The sequence below is a fragment of the Typopeltis vanoorti genome, chromosome 23, assembly GCF_054136105.1.
Source record: "Typopeltis vanoorti isolate ZY-2024b chromosome 23, IOZ_Tvanoo_1.0, whole genome shotgun sequence".
In the NCBI taxonomy this organism is placed as follows: Eukaryota; Metazoa; Arthropoda; class Arachnida; order Uropygi; family Thelyphonidae; genus Typopeltis; species Typopeltis vanoorti.
The window spans coordinates 60635452-60652222 of NC_143571.1; the positions used below are offsets into that span (position 1 = coordinate 60635452).

Genomic DNA, 16771 nt, shown 5'->3' on the forward strand with positions numbered 1-16771 from the left:
TTCAGATGGCAAACTTGTGAACACACACACACACACACACACACACACAGAACTGACAATGCATTCACTGTATACTTCTCAACACCTTCAATGTCACTGCACAGGTGCACCTTTGCTCTCGCCACCAGTATGCATGATCAGAGCTTAGTTTCTAGATGTACCTCATATTTAAAATAACTGGATCCTTATGAACAGAACTAAATGAACACTTTTCCATGGTGAGAGAAAGAATTATTCCATGAAAACTTAAACCATCTCTAAACATCCCTACAGACAGGCACCTTCAACATGAATATTTTATTACTACTTAATAAGAAAGGTTAGATGATTCAGAACCTGACTGAGAGAACAAAACGTTTTCAAGTCATTTCAGGCCTCCGATTAGCAAGCGAGCCAAGTCGTTGTGAAAGCCTCACAATGACTGTCTTTGTCTTAAGTCTCAGCCCATTCAGTGAATGACTGGGAATACTATTCACTCAATCAATCAGGCTAGCAAAGTAGTGATAGATGTATAACTTAGGTTACTGAGCTAGTCATTAAAATTATTGACTAATGACAAATTTTAAAAACACTGCACACAAGTTCAATATAACAAAATATTTTTTTTTATTTGTTCATCAAGGCCCTCATCCATGCTTAACAAAGTTCTCTTAAAGTAAGGCACTAAAAATTATACACATAAAATTTGTTTTTGAAAAGCTCTCATCACAACTTAAAAAATAATCACAGTCAGAACTCAGTTTCTTGATATAAAAGTAAAGGCACTTAATTTGTATTAAAAGTCTCTTGTTTCTATAAGTTTTAAGGAATGGTATTTGTTGCTATAGCTATTGGCCAAGTGACTGGACCCTTAGCAATAATGTCCGATAGGTTATCACGAACATGAAGGAACTGTCTCTTGAATTCCAAACCATCACCCTAGTGGGGAGAAAAGTTATTATAGAATTAAAGTTCCTATTTTTTTTTTTTTTTTTTAAAGTCAAATCACTATAGTAAACTTAGTGACCACAGGAACAGTTCATTACAGTAGATGGTTGGCTATAGTGAATTTCTTTTAGCATAGCATTATACCTATGAGGCTGTGGTTGGGATTTGAGTAGTTTGTTATAGTGGTGTTTGCTATAGTGAGTCAACTGCATATACAATAAACTTTATACTCTCGACTATTTCAAGTTAATATTTATATAAATAAAGCCAACAAAATATAAAAGTTATGGAGGGAAAAAAATATATGGAAGGATGATTTTTTTTTTTTTTTTTTTTTTTTTTAATTGGCATAAGCTTGGTATTTGCAGTGAAGATTGCTTCTTCATTTATACAGATGAAATGACTTACTATTAATCTTCCTTTTACTTACCACATAGCAAAATAACTCTTTGGTAATTCCTAAGGCCTGCTCAGTCGATTTTTTTCTCATAATCTAATATCTTCCTTATCATGCTGGTCACTTTACTTGCATCATCTATTAAAAGTCCAAAGTCTAGCCTAGTTGCACCAGATCAAAACTTTTTTTTTTTTATTTAATGATGTACAAATGATGTTCTCTTCTCAACCAAAAGATCCCGTTTGCCCAAACAAAGAAAATCAAGGAACCTGGTCATGTCAAAAACAACTCATCCCACACATCTGGGACATTTTCATTGCAAATGAAATCTGGTGACCAAATGAGCAAATCAATTAAGATAACGTCCCTGTATAGGAGTGAAAGGAGACAATCCTTAACAGATGATTACATGGAGTTTGACAAGAAAAAAGTAGACATTAAATTATGCTTTTTAAGCATCCTAGAAATTGGTTTAGAGATTCTAGTAGTATACAAAATTGGAATGCTGAGTTCTTAGAAAGACACCGTGTGTGTCAAAGATGCACTGGATCTTCCTTAGGATGAAGCCATTCTGCTGCATAATCCTTTGGATGCTTGTTTGTTCCAATAAAGCACTAACAGTACTTTCTAGACAAGTCATAAAGTTACTTCATGCTTATGCTTAAAACAAGAACAATTTCTTGACAAGTATAATTTACATTGTAACCAAACAGAAAAACTGTTCGTAATAGTGTTTTCAGTTCAGTAATGAACTATCTGTTACTAACCTTCAATAAATAATTACAATCTTTAACATGTTTTTATATCCTGGATACAGAAGAAGACATTATTTTTCCTGTAAAGATATCATGGTTAGAGTGTTCTCAAAGAGGATAGACAGGATAGTGAAGGTGGAGGGGGATACTGCTAATGATTAAAGAGGAATTAAATCAACTGGAATAAAGATCTCAAATGGTGGTAATAGAAATACAGACTAATGGATTCAATGCTGTGAGATAGAGAATAACACTAAAATACATTGGATTAGAATCATTGAAAATCGAAATGCACAGACATACCCTAGATACAAATAGAACTTTCACTGTTGGCCATTTCAACTAAAAAGGCAACTAGACAAGGTTAAGAGAATTTAAAATTGAGAACATCTTAAATAGTCCTTATCATGTGGCATTCAAAACTCATATGATCTGCCAACTCCCAAGTTAAAACTGCATGATCACTCTTTCCATTGAAGTGAATATAAATGAGGTAGCTATTTTTACTTCCCAAATGGAGAGAGTGATCATGCCGTTTTAACTAAGTTGGCAGATCACAAGTTTTGAATTAAAAAGGGATTAGGATATAGGTGGAAAACTAAAGCAAGTGATTATGATATACTGAGAAAACAGCTTGAAGCAGTGCCTTGGCATGATAATTGCATAACAGAGGGATCGGCAGTGCACTGGAAGTGGTCAAAGAGTGTCACACTATATCCACTTGCAACTCCAGAATTAGGAGACTAAAGTGCATGGGAGTTAAGTGCATGAAGAAGACCAAAGAAACAACTGCATAAACTAGGAGAATGACAATCATGGTAAGAAGGCAAAGTTATGGAAAGAAATGAGAAGAGTCAAAAGGTAAATCTGAGAGAATTTTTTTGCCATGTGGCAAAGAAAAAGGAAAAATGACAATGAAAGAATAATAGTGAATGCAGATAGCAAGGGAGTATGGGATATTTTTAGAAATATCCCAGCTGTTAAGCAATTAAGTTTTAGTAAAGTGTACATATCTGATATTCAGCTATCTGATTAATGAGGGAACTAGTATTCAGTTAGCCTCAATCACACAGAACAGTGGAACTGGAAATCATCACGGGTGCTGAGAGAAAGAACATGCAAGAGAATTAGCAGCAGCTTGGTTATTCAATTAGTCCCAACATGAGCACAACTCTTAATAAGCAGAAGGAGGACAAGGTAATTAATTCTATTATACAAGGGTGAAGCTAAAGATGAAACAACTAATTATAGACCAATTAGTAACTACAGGGCAGTCCTTAATGTGTTGAAGAAACTAATTGGGAGACACATCCAGAGGCAAGTAGCCAGCACTGTATGATCCCTATAGAAGATTGCATGGCTTTGTTAAAAAGTTCTCTAGCTGTAGCAATTTGCTACAGAGTTGGATAATGGGAAAAACCCATCACAACTGATTCGTTCACCAGTGGCATTTACAGGTCAATAAATGCCTGCAACAAGCCAAGTATCCTTGGTTTTCATAACCATGTTAATAGGATAAGGATATAATCAAGGTTGAAATAATTACTTAATGAAATTGAAGCAGTTACTTTAACCTTTGTATCACTTCTAGGTCTGGCTCCCACAGATGAGATCTCAATAAAGGTCAAAACTGGTCTGAGTAATGGCCCTTCCCATAATGCATAGCAATATACATGTCTGTAAAGATGTGTGCATTACATTATGGGATACTAAGGCAATTGATGTGAAATCATTAGCCTCTATATATGAGTTGCCCTGTCAGGAAATTACTGTGTGCAAAATTTGTTTACTTACACTTGGATAAAGGATGAAACCAAGAATATAATTTGTCATCTTTAATTTATAATATGATATAACCAAGTTAAAAAACTTGCATCTATCTTCAAAAAAACTATTAAGTTACTATTTGAAGACAGTATGAAAGAAAATGAAATGGAAATTTCAAAATGACAATCAAGTAAATTATCAACCACTATTAAAGTAAAAACAGAAAAAAACTCACACGTGAAAGTCTGAAGTCCACCAAAATTTTGTCTTGCATTTCAATTAAATTGGCTTTGAAGATTAATTGATTCTTTCTTCTATCTTGTGTAAAAACTGTTATCTGAAAAATTTATAGTTTGCTTTTTTACATAAAAGCAAAAATATAAAAATCATTGCAATAAATATAAAACCATTTTTATATTCTCAAATATTCAGAGGGAAAAAAAAAAACTATAGAAGGGGAAGAGAAAAATCAATACATTCAAATAATTGACTTCTTAACTACATAGTTTGTTAGTAAAAAAGAAGTTCAGCAGTGGTGGATGCCAAACTGTAGCTGATTTATTAAAGCATTATTAAATTGATTTTTATCACTAACTTTTCTTCAAACCAAATAATCACAAAATAAGTGATTATTTGGTTTGAAGAAAACCAAATATTTTTTTTTTTGCAAAAAAAGAACTGCTTATATAGTAGCAGAACTATTTTTTTGTAATACATAAAAAGATAGTAGCTAGTCACATTCTTCAGAAATCACAGCACTGCTTGTCCGGTAATGAAAAACTACTCAGCTTTTAGGATTACATTTAATGCCCCCCCCCCCCTTTTTTTATTTTAAAATGTTGACGATAAGAATAGTCAGCATTTTAAAATAATGGATTTTTTTTTTTTTTTTTTTAAACATTTCAGGCAGATATTTCCAACGTGAAGGAGAAATAAACGCCCAGTATACCAACAATATAGATAATGGAAAGAATGGGAATTACTGAGATGTGGATTAAAACATAGAAAAAGGAAAATATAACTGGGATCAGAAGTAAATCAACAAATTACTTAATTCAATCAATCCTTGACCCATAATGAATGGCACAATAGCCAAATAACAGTAAATTTAGTATCATTAACAAATTTGCATAATGGCATAAACAATATTCAAGCATGCAAATGCTTCTCAGATAAGCAAGTGGTTAAGAAGTTAAGAAAAATTGTAGAATGGGAAACCTGGAGAAGAATAAATTAGGTTCAAACCAAATAGTGATTGTCAGGCTACTTTCAGGATACACAGCTGAGAAATGGGAATATAACAAGGATTTAAGCTCCATAAATCTGGAAAAACATATGAGGGAGGGGGCTGAAAAGTTCTGATCAACACCTAGAACAAAAAATATATTAAGGCAACTCTTCTTATACTTCGTAAAAGAAAAAAAGAAAATTATTACTTTGTTGTTTTAAGGATACTTGCGACATAAGACTGAATGATATAATCACGTAATCACAAGAAAGATATTTATTTAACCAAATATTTCGGTCTGGAAATAGATGGTCTGCTATTTCCAGACCGAAATATTTGGTTAAATAAATATCTTTCTTGTGATTACGTGATTATATCATTCAGAAAATTATTACAATTTGATGAAACATGGGTGTTAAAGGGTTTTAAGATATGTTCTTTCTTATGGTTATATCAGAACTTTTCATGAATAATTGAAGATATTCAAACTCAGTTCTTTATGCAGATGATATACTAAATAATTATTTTTCAGGAAATAATGTATATTAAATATTAATTATAATAACTAATATTTTCCTATATTTCAGTAACATTACATTGCCAATCATCAGGGATCACAAAACAATGTGTGCATGCAGTTGAGTCTAGAATCCTAAATGGCACCCCTAGTGGGCTAAATTGAGCAGTCTTGGTCATTGGACTGAAGATCTAAGGATGAGTGCTTCCCAAATTTGTTGAGGTTTGAAAAGTTTCTCAGGGCTGAGGCAGATTCAAGGAATAGCCTCATATTTGTATTTGCTACAGTGTAATAGAGTGCCTTCTTCCAACATATCCTGTGGTGGGTGTAATGGTGTAACTGGATGTAGTCCTTGTGTTCAGAAATTCTGATATTTGTGTTCTGCTTGTTTGGCCAGTTTGCAACTGCAAGGGACCTGGTAACTCTAGGGAATGTGGCTGGTCTTTGGAGGAATGGATAAGGGATGCCATTTTATTATTATTATTATTTTTTTTTTTATGTGGTTGGTGAAGTTATATTTCTTTAGTATTTTTGTTATTTTTCCAATGTGCCTAAGATACAAGAATTATGATAGATTTTGCATAATCTCTGCTCTGAAGGGGGAGAGGAGATGGGTAGGGGAGTTAGGTTACAAGGTTTTAATATTTTTTTGGATTTTGTGGATACTTGTAGCCATTGGCTAGGAAAGTGTTAAGAATATGGTTAAGTTCAGTAGTTAGGGTGCTGCTATCAGAACTGATTAATTTTGCCCTGTTATATAGGATTTTTATAATCAAATATTGTTGGGAAGGCTGGTGTGACTGCTGGTAAATGTATCTACCAGTATGTGTCTAGGAATGGGAGACTTGTTTTCCTTTTCTAAGGTAAACTGAATGCTCAAATGTTGATTGTTTAGGTGTGTTAGAAAATACTTGGTGTATCCAGCCCATGTGGCCAAATGGAGAACACATCAGCTGTGTAGTGCAGAGAAAAAATGGGTTTCTGCAGGGTAGAGTTAAAGGTGTTTTCTTCAAAGGTCTCAATAAAGAAGTTGGCCAAGGGACGTAAAAGCTGAAAACCCATAGCTGTCCCTCTATCTACCAGAAGATGTTATACTCCTAAATAAAGTGCAAGTTTTCATGATTCTTTGGCATGAAAAACTGCCATAACAAATTTAGCATGAAAATCATGAAAAGACAAAATCCATGAAAACAGACAGTAATGTGAAAAATATCATCTGCATCCTGAATGCAAAGCCTACAGAGCAAGTCAATATTTCAGCTACAATGGTGGTCTGAAAAGTTCTTGGCCCTAACCATAGATGGTTGGTGCCAAGAACTATCAGCAAGATTTTTTTTCTTCTAAGTTGGTACATCTGTCATAAGCATCCATGTGAAATTGCAAGGCATTCTATTAAGTAGTTTGTTTTATACAGCTGTCTAAAACAAAAGTGTTGTATCTCTTGAAATGGATAAAATTGGGAATCATGCAGTTATAAAATTCTTTGTAAAAGGAAGCTTAACGGCAAAAGAAGTTCATTCGAAGTTCATAAAAGCTTATTGGCGCTCTTCTCCTTCATTTTCAACAATTAAGAAATGGGCTGCCGAGTTTAAACATGGCCATACCAGCCTTGAAGATGATCCATGTGAAGGAGGTCCAAAAAGTGTAACAACATCAGAAATCATTGATCAAGTGCACAATATGGTATTGGACAAACAGCAAGTCAAAGTGCGTGAAATTGCTGAGATTATTGGCATTTCAAAAGAACATGTAGGATATATTTTGCATGAAGAATTGCAAATGAAAAAGCTTTGCGTAAGAAGATGGGTGCCGAACTTGCTCACAGCAGATCAAAAATGCACTCGCATGAAAATCTCTGAACAGTGCTTGGAGCACTTAAACAAGAATTTGTGCATCAATTTATTGCTATGGATGAGAATTGGATTCACCATTACACACCAGAATCCAAACAGCAGTCAAAACAGTGGACAGAAGTCAGTTGTTCAGTGCCAAAGAAGACAAAGTCTGTTCCAACAACAGGAAAGGTCATGGCATCAGTGTTTTGGGATGCTAAACGCATTTTGTTTATTTTGGAAAGGGTCAAACAATAACTGGAGAATAGTATTCCAATCTTTTAACCACACTAGACGAAACAATTCGTGAGAAAAGACCCAGTTTTCAGAAGAAAAAAGTCATCTTTCATCAGGACAATGCACCTGCCTACAAAGGTGTTTTGGCAATGGGAAAATTAAGGGATCTGCACTATGACCTGTTGGAACACCCACCCTATTCCCCAGATTTGACTCCCTCTGACTTCTATCTCTCCCAAAACTAAAACTCTTCTTCACTGGCGAGTGTTTTTCTTCGAATCAAGAGGTGATTGCAGCTGTAGAGGGGTATTTTGCAGATCTTACTGAGAACTACTACAGGGATGGGATAATGGTGCTGGAGAATCACTGGAATAAATGTATTAGTCTTAAGGGAGATTATGTTGAAAAATAAAAATTTTTCAATTATAAATTTGTTTTTTCATTGTTAGGCTAAGAACTTTTCAGATAACCTTTGTATTTAGGCACAATTTTTAGTGCAGATGGTAAATTAAATATGGAAATAGACAATAGAATAAGCAAATTAAATATGGAAATAGACAATAGAATAAGCAAAACTGGCATAGTGGAGAGTTGGTTCAATAAATTTATATGGAATAAGAGAAATCACCCAAAATGCTAAACTAGCAGTATACAAGATAGTGTTCTAATCAATTTTTATAGATTTAAGAAATGGGGTTAGAAATGAAAAAGATGATAAACAATGGAAACCACAAATATGAAAGCTCCAAGAAAAATTAGGGAAATGAACAAATGGCAGAATTATACTGAAAATGAAGCTCTTAAGAATGTGTGAGCAGAGCTAATCCCAAGTAATATGGCAGGGGTGTTCAACCAGTCGATCTCTTGTGTATTCCTCCTTACTTAAAAATTTAAGTAAAACTGAAAACATAATATTTTATTTATCATTATTTTTAATTCGCTTTAAGTGTATTGCTATTGTTCATTTATTTTTCGTTAAAATTGTCAAATCAGTAAAGTCCAGATAAATGAATTAATTTGGATCAGTGGAAGTCAAACAGTGAGCCAAGTGAATACGATTATAAGCAAAGTGTAAAAACTTGATTGTAGCTTAAATATTAAATATCCCAAAGCACATTACATTGATTTTTACTTAGGTTAAGTCCCATGTGAATATTGTAAAAAAATGAACTTTGTTTGTCTCGGTATAATTTGTATTAGATGTTTTTGTAAATAACTCTTTTGAAGCTAACTGTATATACTGCTTTAATAAAAATATGTTAGATTGTTAAAAACAAAGGAAATGTTTGTCGCTGAAGCTGTACATGGCGGCATTAGAAAGATTGTTACTGAAACTTGTATGTATGAGAAAGACTTACTGGCTTTAAGTGTAAACATCTCCGAAGTCAGTCAGAAAGAGTTCAAACAACTTTCCGATGGCCAGCAACTTACAATCAAAAGAAAGCGGAGGAGAACAAAAGGCTTGCCAAACTTGAAATTTAAGATGAAAGACTAATACCGATTCTTTGGGGGTTGCCAAACTTCATGCGAGGTCTCAGAGGAGGCCTAATAAAAAGGGACTGAAGCAAGCAGAAGGGGTCCCGGTTCCAGAATTGCTGTCAGAAAGGAGGTCACCCAGTCCAGAGTCACCATCAGAGAGACTGTCCAGATTCACATTGCTTGAGAAAGTAGTTTCCCACTTCCAGAAAGGAGCTTCTCGGTTCAAGACGTCGCTAGAGAGAATACTTCCAGGCTGCAGACAAGGTTTCAAATTGCCGAAAGGAAGAGTTCCAATTGCCAGAGAAAAGTTTCCAGGCCAGGTTAATGTCAGACATTCACCAGTGTTGCGTTTGCATTACAATTTGATGAATCAAATGACTTCACTGATATTGCTCAGTTAAATGGTATTTATATAAATAAGTATTTATTCGCATGGTATTTCAAGATTATTCAAGTAAAGAACTTTTGAAAATTATATCATTATTGGGAAAGACAAGGGGAGGAGACATTTTTTCGGCATTTGATGAATTTGTGAAACAACACAAACTTCTGCTTTTTAAACTTGTGTCTATTACTAGTGATGGTGCTCCTGCAATGATAGGTAATAAATCAGGCTTCATTTCATTGTTTATATATATTTATAATAATCACCAACCAGTACTGTGTAGTAAAAGATTAAACACAAAAGATGTTTTGGATATTACATTTAAAATTGTAAATTCTGTTCAAGGAAAAGCCCTGCAACAGCGGTTATTTAAATTACAGGCAGATGATGATAGGGAACTTCCGTTGTACAATAATGTTCGCTGGCTCAGCAGAAGTCAATTTTTAGAAAGATTTCTTGTATTAATTAACGATATAAAAATTTTTCTTGATGAAAAAGGAGATATTTATCCACAATTGAGTGATAAAAGATGGTTGTTACACTTATCATTTTTAGTAGATTTCTGTACGAAATTAAATCAATTTAAATTTAAAGTTACAAGGTAGAGATAAAAATTTAATTGGCATGTTAAGTTCAGCCTTGCTGACATGCTAAGAGCTGTGTAGCTCAGTGGATGTGGCGCTTGCACACCACGACGCTTGGCCACACGAAGGAAGACTTGGTTTCCTCTAGTCGGCGACTAGAGGAAGTTTTTCTAAGCCTTTTTTCTACCGGTTCCCAAGTTAGTCGATCTCTGGTACAGGCAAGCGGGTTTTTCCTCCCGGAAACTTGGGTTTTTCATCCTGTAAACTCAAGAAAATCTATCGTAGAAACCACATTATTTCAGACATTAAATATATTGTGTTAGGATTAGGGACACCACGAGATGGCGGCACATTTGAGCCGTCTCTCTTCACTGTGTACCGCTTAATTAGTGATAGCCTTGGGCCATCTATCTCTGATTGGTACCAGTGGAGATTGAACTGCCCAGTCAGTCTCCAAAAGTTAGATAGGGCTAAATGGCCTCGCCTACTCCCCGTATACGGGAACAAAAAGGCATTAGCTGATTTTTTTTAATTTTTTATGTTAAGTTCAATAAAAACTTAACAACAATACTTACTTTTATCATCATCATCAAATTCCTGCCATGTACCCACAAGGGGTGTACAGGATATGATAGTACTACATGAAAATTATATCATTACTAACTTCAATTTTCCTCCAAATCAGTCTGTTACTTGTCAAGACTCCAACATTATCAGATCTTATATTTCTATCATCTAAGGCACTTTGTACCGTATCAATCCACCTATATCTTGGTCTTCCTCTGGGTCGTTTTGCTGACAACCTGGCAGAGAACATTTGTTTTGCTAATCTTAACTCGCCCATTCTGTTTAGGTGACCATACCAAGTGAGATTAGCTCTGTTAATGCATTCCTGGATGCTGACAATGTCAAGTTCTTTCCTAATATCCTCATCTTTAATATGATATTGCCATTGATGCCATCTGTTCATGCCTATAATCTTTCTCAGAACTCTCATATCTGCAGTCTCTAGTCTTCAGTCAGGTGTATTACTTCTGATCCAGCTCTCAGATCCATAAGTTAAAACTGGTTTGAACACCGTCTTCTATACAGCTAATTTAGTGTTCCGACTAATTTCTCTCTTATTCCATATGAATTTATTCAATTGACTTCCCACCATACCAGCTTTGCTGATTCTGTTGTCTACTTCTATATTTAATTTACCATCTTCAGTAAAAATCGTGCCTAAGTAGCTGAAATGTTTTACTTGTTCCACAGGTTCTCCATTCACAACACAGTTGACATTTTCAGTGATTCTGCCTATTTTCATCGTCTTTGTCTTTTTATTGTGACTGGTGTCCTGCACCAGGAAGAAAACATCACTATCATCAATAACATAGTCAATGAGACTTTTCTTATTCCTTATTTCTTCTCTCCATGTGAATTTGTGCACATTTTTATGTTGGAAAATGGTGTTAGTAATAACCAGTCCATGTCCTGAGCAGAAATCCAACAGGTATTTGCCATTATTATTAGCTTTGCTCTTTTCTCCAGATTTTCCCAAAATATTTTTGTATGTATGACAATCATTTCCTACTCTGCTATTTAGATCCCCAACAAGGACCAACTTTTCCTTTTTCATTGTGTCAGTTGCTTTTTCTAAAGCATCAAAAAATTCCTCCACTTCTATCTTAGTAGAACCTTCTGTGGGACCATAGAAACAAATAAGTCTCATTGTCCAATTCCCCATTTTGATATTTGTCCATATCCCTCTACTTGAGACTGCCTGCCATTCAAGAAGATTAGCCTCGTATTTTGTGTTGAATACTATGGCTACTCCTTCTTTTCCTTGATTGTCATTGCCTGAATATAACATTTTGTATTTATTGCTCAGAAAGATCACCGGTTTTGGTCTTTTTTGTTTCAGTCACCCCTATTATGTCGATCTGGTACTTATCTAATTCCTCAGCTAGCTCCATTTCTTTGCCATTCAGGCTTCTTACGTTGATAGTACTGATCTTTAACTCTGGTGGTGTTGAGTTGGGGTTGGTTTTCAGATTTGTTCCAGTAACTGACTTTTCGCTCTGGTTCCCTGGTGAAAAAAAAGGGGGCCTTGTTTAACCGGGTGACGACCCAGCGGGCATGAAATTTTGTCATGTTGTACCATCATTTTTTATTTTGGTTTAACCAATAAGAATATAATTTGGTCGGCTAAATCCCAAATTGCCAGCCCATCCTCGTTCGTTCAGTATCCAAGTAGATACCCAACAGGGTGCACCACGAGACAGCGAGGATTGAACATTAGGTCAGAAGCCCAGGTCGGTTCTCCGCATTCCTTTAAAGGCTATGTGGAGGTCTCCTCTCAGTTATACAGCTTTGACCGTTAAGCACCCCCTACTTACTTTTATTAAAGAAAAATATAAATGACTGCGAATTTAGACATCTCCCATATTTATTAACATTTTTTGAACAAAATCAAGAAATGCTTCGCTATAATTTAAAAGAATTTATTCGTGAAATAGAATTAGTTGAGGAAGAAATAAATTCAAGATTTAAATAAAACTGAAATGATTGCATCTTTTATCAATAATCCAATTTCAAGAAAACTTGAACATCACAGAAATTTCAAATAAAATTAGTGGGCTGTCTGATATAAACCAAGCTGAAGTAGAACTTGAGATAATAAACATTCAGAATAGTTTACATTTAAAATCAATAAACAATGAAGTCATTTGGAAGTATGCACATGAAAAATTCCCAATATTAACTGATATTGAACGAAAAATTCTGTCGTGTTCCAGATTGACATACTTGTCAGAATCCGCTTTTTCAAATATGATTGTCATAAAAAATCAATTAAGAAACCAAATTACAAATGATTATTTGGATGATTGTCTGCAATTGGCCACTTCTTATCAAGTTGACTATGAAAATATTGAGGTCCAAACAATGCCAAATTTCACATTAACTTTTTTTTTTAATTGTATTTTTTAAATCAACCAGCATTTCCTGTAAGTAGTGAGTTTGTAATCAATCTGTTGTTTTTTTCTAACTTTGGCTTTCCAAAATAGAGCTATAAATATATTATTCCAATATATATATATCATCATCAAATTTCTGCCATGTACCCTCAAGGGGTGTACAGGATATGACAGTACTACATGAAAAAATTACATCATTACTAACTTCCTATCTACAATTTTCCTCCAAATCAGTCTGTTACTTGTCAAGACTCCAACATTATCAGATCTTATATTTCTATCGTCTAAGGCACTTTGTACTGTATCAATCCACCTATATCTTGGTCTTCCTCTGGGTCGTTTTCCTGCCAACCTGGCAGAGAACACTTGTTTTGCTAATCTTTCCTCTCCCATTCTATTTAAGTGACCATACCATCTGAGATTAGCTCTGCTAACGCATTCCTGGATGCTGACAATGTCAAGTTCTTTCCTAATACATACAGGGGGTGCTTAAGGGTCAAAGCTGTATAACTGAGAGGAGACCTCCACATAGCCTTTAAAGGAATGCGGAGAACCGACCATCGCTTCTGACCTAATGTCCAATCCTCACCTTCTCGTGGTGCACCCTGTTGGGTATCTACTTTGATACTGAACGAACGAGGATGGGCTGGCAATTTGGGATTTAGCCGACCAAATTGTATTCTTATTGGTTAAACCAAAATAAAAAATGATGGTACAACATGACAAAAAATATATATATATATATATTTTTTTTTTTTTGTTGTTGTTGTATTAAAATAATACAAAGTGATAAATAAATTTTTAAATACACAAATAAAGTTTTTAGTTGTGTATTTTTTTTTAGTTGTGCGTAATCAGATATCAGGTTGGGGGAACGTGAACTATATAAGAGAGTAGATTGCTGAATAACTTTTTATAGAAAAGTAGCCTTGCGTAATAAAAAAAAAAGGTTGAACACCACTGTAATATGGTAATTTAAAGTGAATGGAAAAGAAAAGCTTGGTAAAACAGGTGTTGATGTAGAGGCTTTTAATATGCAGAGGAGTAGTCTTGCACCAAGGAACAAAAACCGTCTACCATCTAGTCTTTCACAAACATCCATGCTGCCATGGGATTTGATTCTACAATTTATTGAACTCAAGATCAATAAATTGTAGGAATCTGAAGCGTTTCTGGCAGCGCTCGCCCGTGTTGCATCGCGCTACTTCACTGTAGCCTTGGTTCTGAACACACAACATGCACCCTTTGCACTGAGCATGCCTCACGACATGCAATGCCAATGAATGCTGCCAGAAGCACCTCGTCTCAGATTTGAGACTTGTATTGTAATTCTTTATATAAATGGTAAAATTATATGTATGCCAAAGAACTGTTTTAAAATAAATTTCTTTCTGATTTATTATCAGTAAATGGTTGATTTGTATACCTATTTTATATTACCCAGGGTCGCATAAAAATTTCTCAGGCGAAAAGGGGATCGCGAGTGGGAAAAAGTTTAAGAAGCTCTGTCTATGGAGACAAAGAAGATCTGACAATATTGGAGTGCTGACAAACTAATTTGAAAGAAAACTTAATGACTTAGTAATAAATTTCATTTAGTACTATCACAGTATTCTGTATACCCCCCCCCTCTCTTCCTTGAGTACCAAATCTCAGAAATATGAACATCTGATTTTATGCAAAGCACTGACCTAGATGCCAGTCATGTTGACCAAGTGATTAGCATATCAGCTCTCCAGCTAAGAGGCTACAGCTTCAAATCCCACCAGGAACATGGATGTTTGTGATTATCCTACTAACTCTTTGTGGAAAGGGCATCTGCAACACTACCACTTCTAGCAGAAGGCTTCACTCCCAAAACCCAATTAGGTATGGGAGTGACCATATGTCATTTCACTGACATTGAATGTGATTGAATGTAAATAATTAAGTGATCTGGTTGGTTGAGCAAATAGTGTACCCACTCTCCAATCAACAAATTGTAGGATCAAATCCCATGGCAGCATGGATATTTGTGAAAGACTAGATGGTACACAATCTTTGTTCCTTGGTGCAAGATTACTCCCCTGATTATTAAAAGCCTGAAGTGTCTTGAAAAAAAAAAAAAGTATTGCATTTGATCTCTAGAAGAGTTTATGAATCATTTCACCCTTAGTCCACCTGTAGCAGTCATGCTAACATATTTACAACATTTGGTGGAATGAAATTTACATAACACACTCATACTAATTATACATTGCAAGGGAGTTGGGCAAGATTCTCCATGACCATGGTTTAAAAGAATCTTACTGTATATTATATTCCATGTACCTCCAAATTTGAACTCAGACAACCATGAAAAGTCAAACAGATTACATGCAGATAAATCAAACTGATCACAGCTTTCCAGATTCAATTTACAAAGATGTTTTAGTTTTAATTTCGATGGGCTTTCATTTCCACCTCTAGTCTGCAAAACCAGGCTTACTTTTCTTAAATGAAACTCCGATTTCAGTTTTATGCACTACTAATCTTAGATTATACTAGACAAGATATCATATTCAAATTTAAGTTTGTGGTTTAACAGTTATGTGAAAAATTTTCAGTATTGAGACCATGTTATGATGTATGGAGGTAGCAAGGTTTTTTCTCCCAGAAACTCTGGTTTTTCATCCTGCATACAGACAAATCGGCCCTTCAGAATACACGCAATTTACAGACAAAAAATACTAGTTGTGGTGGCCGGTAGATGGTGTTGTTGGAGATGATTCGTAGTAGAGGTTTGGTGTAGTGGTTGAGACAGCTGTAGGTGTCCTCCCGCGATGAGTCTTCGGACTCCTTGGAGGTGACAGGAATAATAATAATGTTATGATGTAAAAGACTTACAAAACTTTTGTTTCAATTGCTTATTTTTTTATTATTAAACTCTTTATTTATATCATAATGTGGTCTCAATACCAAAAACTTCCCACAAGACATATTGCTTTAATCCTTTTAATTCAAAGTTTGCATGTGAAGCATCTTCATGTGCAAACTTTTGCTTATGCTTGGGTAAAGGATTAAAGTTCAATGTTTTAATTTACTTTCTAATCAAGTAGAAAAACTTGGCTCATCTTTGTTCACCCATAGCATGTCAGTTTCCAACTTAAGATTTTTTTTTTTAAAATCTTTGGCTAAAAAAATCTTTCTACCTCATTCTATCAAATTCATTTGCTATCTTTGTTCAGAATGGTTGGTGTACTAGAAGCCATGTTTCTTGATTTTAATGTTCACAATACAAAAACATTTAACTATTGCCAACAATTGTGCACAGACTACTCAAATGTCTACTAAAATATCAGATAACTCTAAGCATTCACCAAAACGTTTTCCTCTAGTAACTCGTTTAATGTTCGTGCTCTAGGCAATTCAGACCATAACCCAATTCTTTTATAAAGCAACACTCAAAGCCAGTCACATGTGTTGTCTGATTACAAGAACAATCTGCTGACTTGTATGTCTAATTTCCTTAGTGAAGCCATGTTTTCAGCCTTCTGATTCAAATATCCAATACCCCAATGGAATCTCAGGAAAGCAAACTGGTCAAAATTTTCTTTACTAAAGAAAATTTTGGCCAGTTTGTCTTAGGTCTCACAACCCATATAGAAGCTGGATGCCATAAGGATTTTAATAAAACAGGTATTGCCTTCAGACCTAACAAATCCAAAATTTCTCAGACAACAAA

The 16771-nt window shown here is 34.7% G+C and overlaps 1 protein-coding gene across 1 annotated transcript in view; it reads right to left on the reverse strand.

Annotated features, from left to right (window-relative positions):
- Positions 1-582: 582 nt before the first annotated feature.
- Positions 583-16771, reverse strand: part of grp (serine/threonine-protein kinase grp) — a 207825-nt gene continuing 191636 nt past the window's right edge. Inside the window, exons 13-14 of the mRNA XM_090412954.1 lie at positions 4082-4183; positions 583-918 (exon numbers count right to left, since the gene is read on the reverse strand). Of these exons, the coding sequence (XP_090269080.1) occupies positions 802-918; positions 4082-4183 (219 nt within the window). The 3' untranslated portion in view covers positions 583-801. The remainder of the gene's footprint in view (positions 919-4081; positions 4184-16771) is intronic.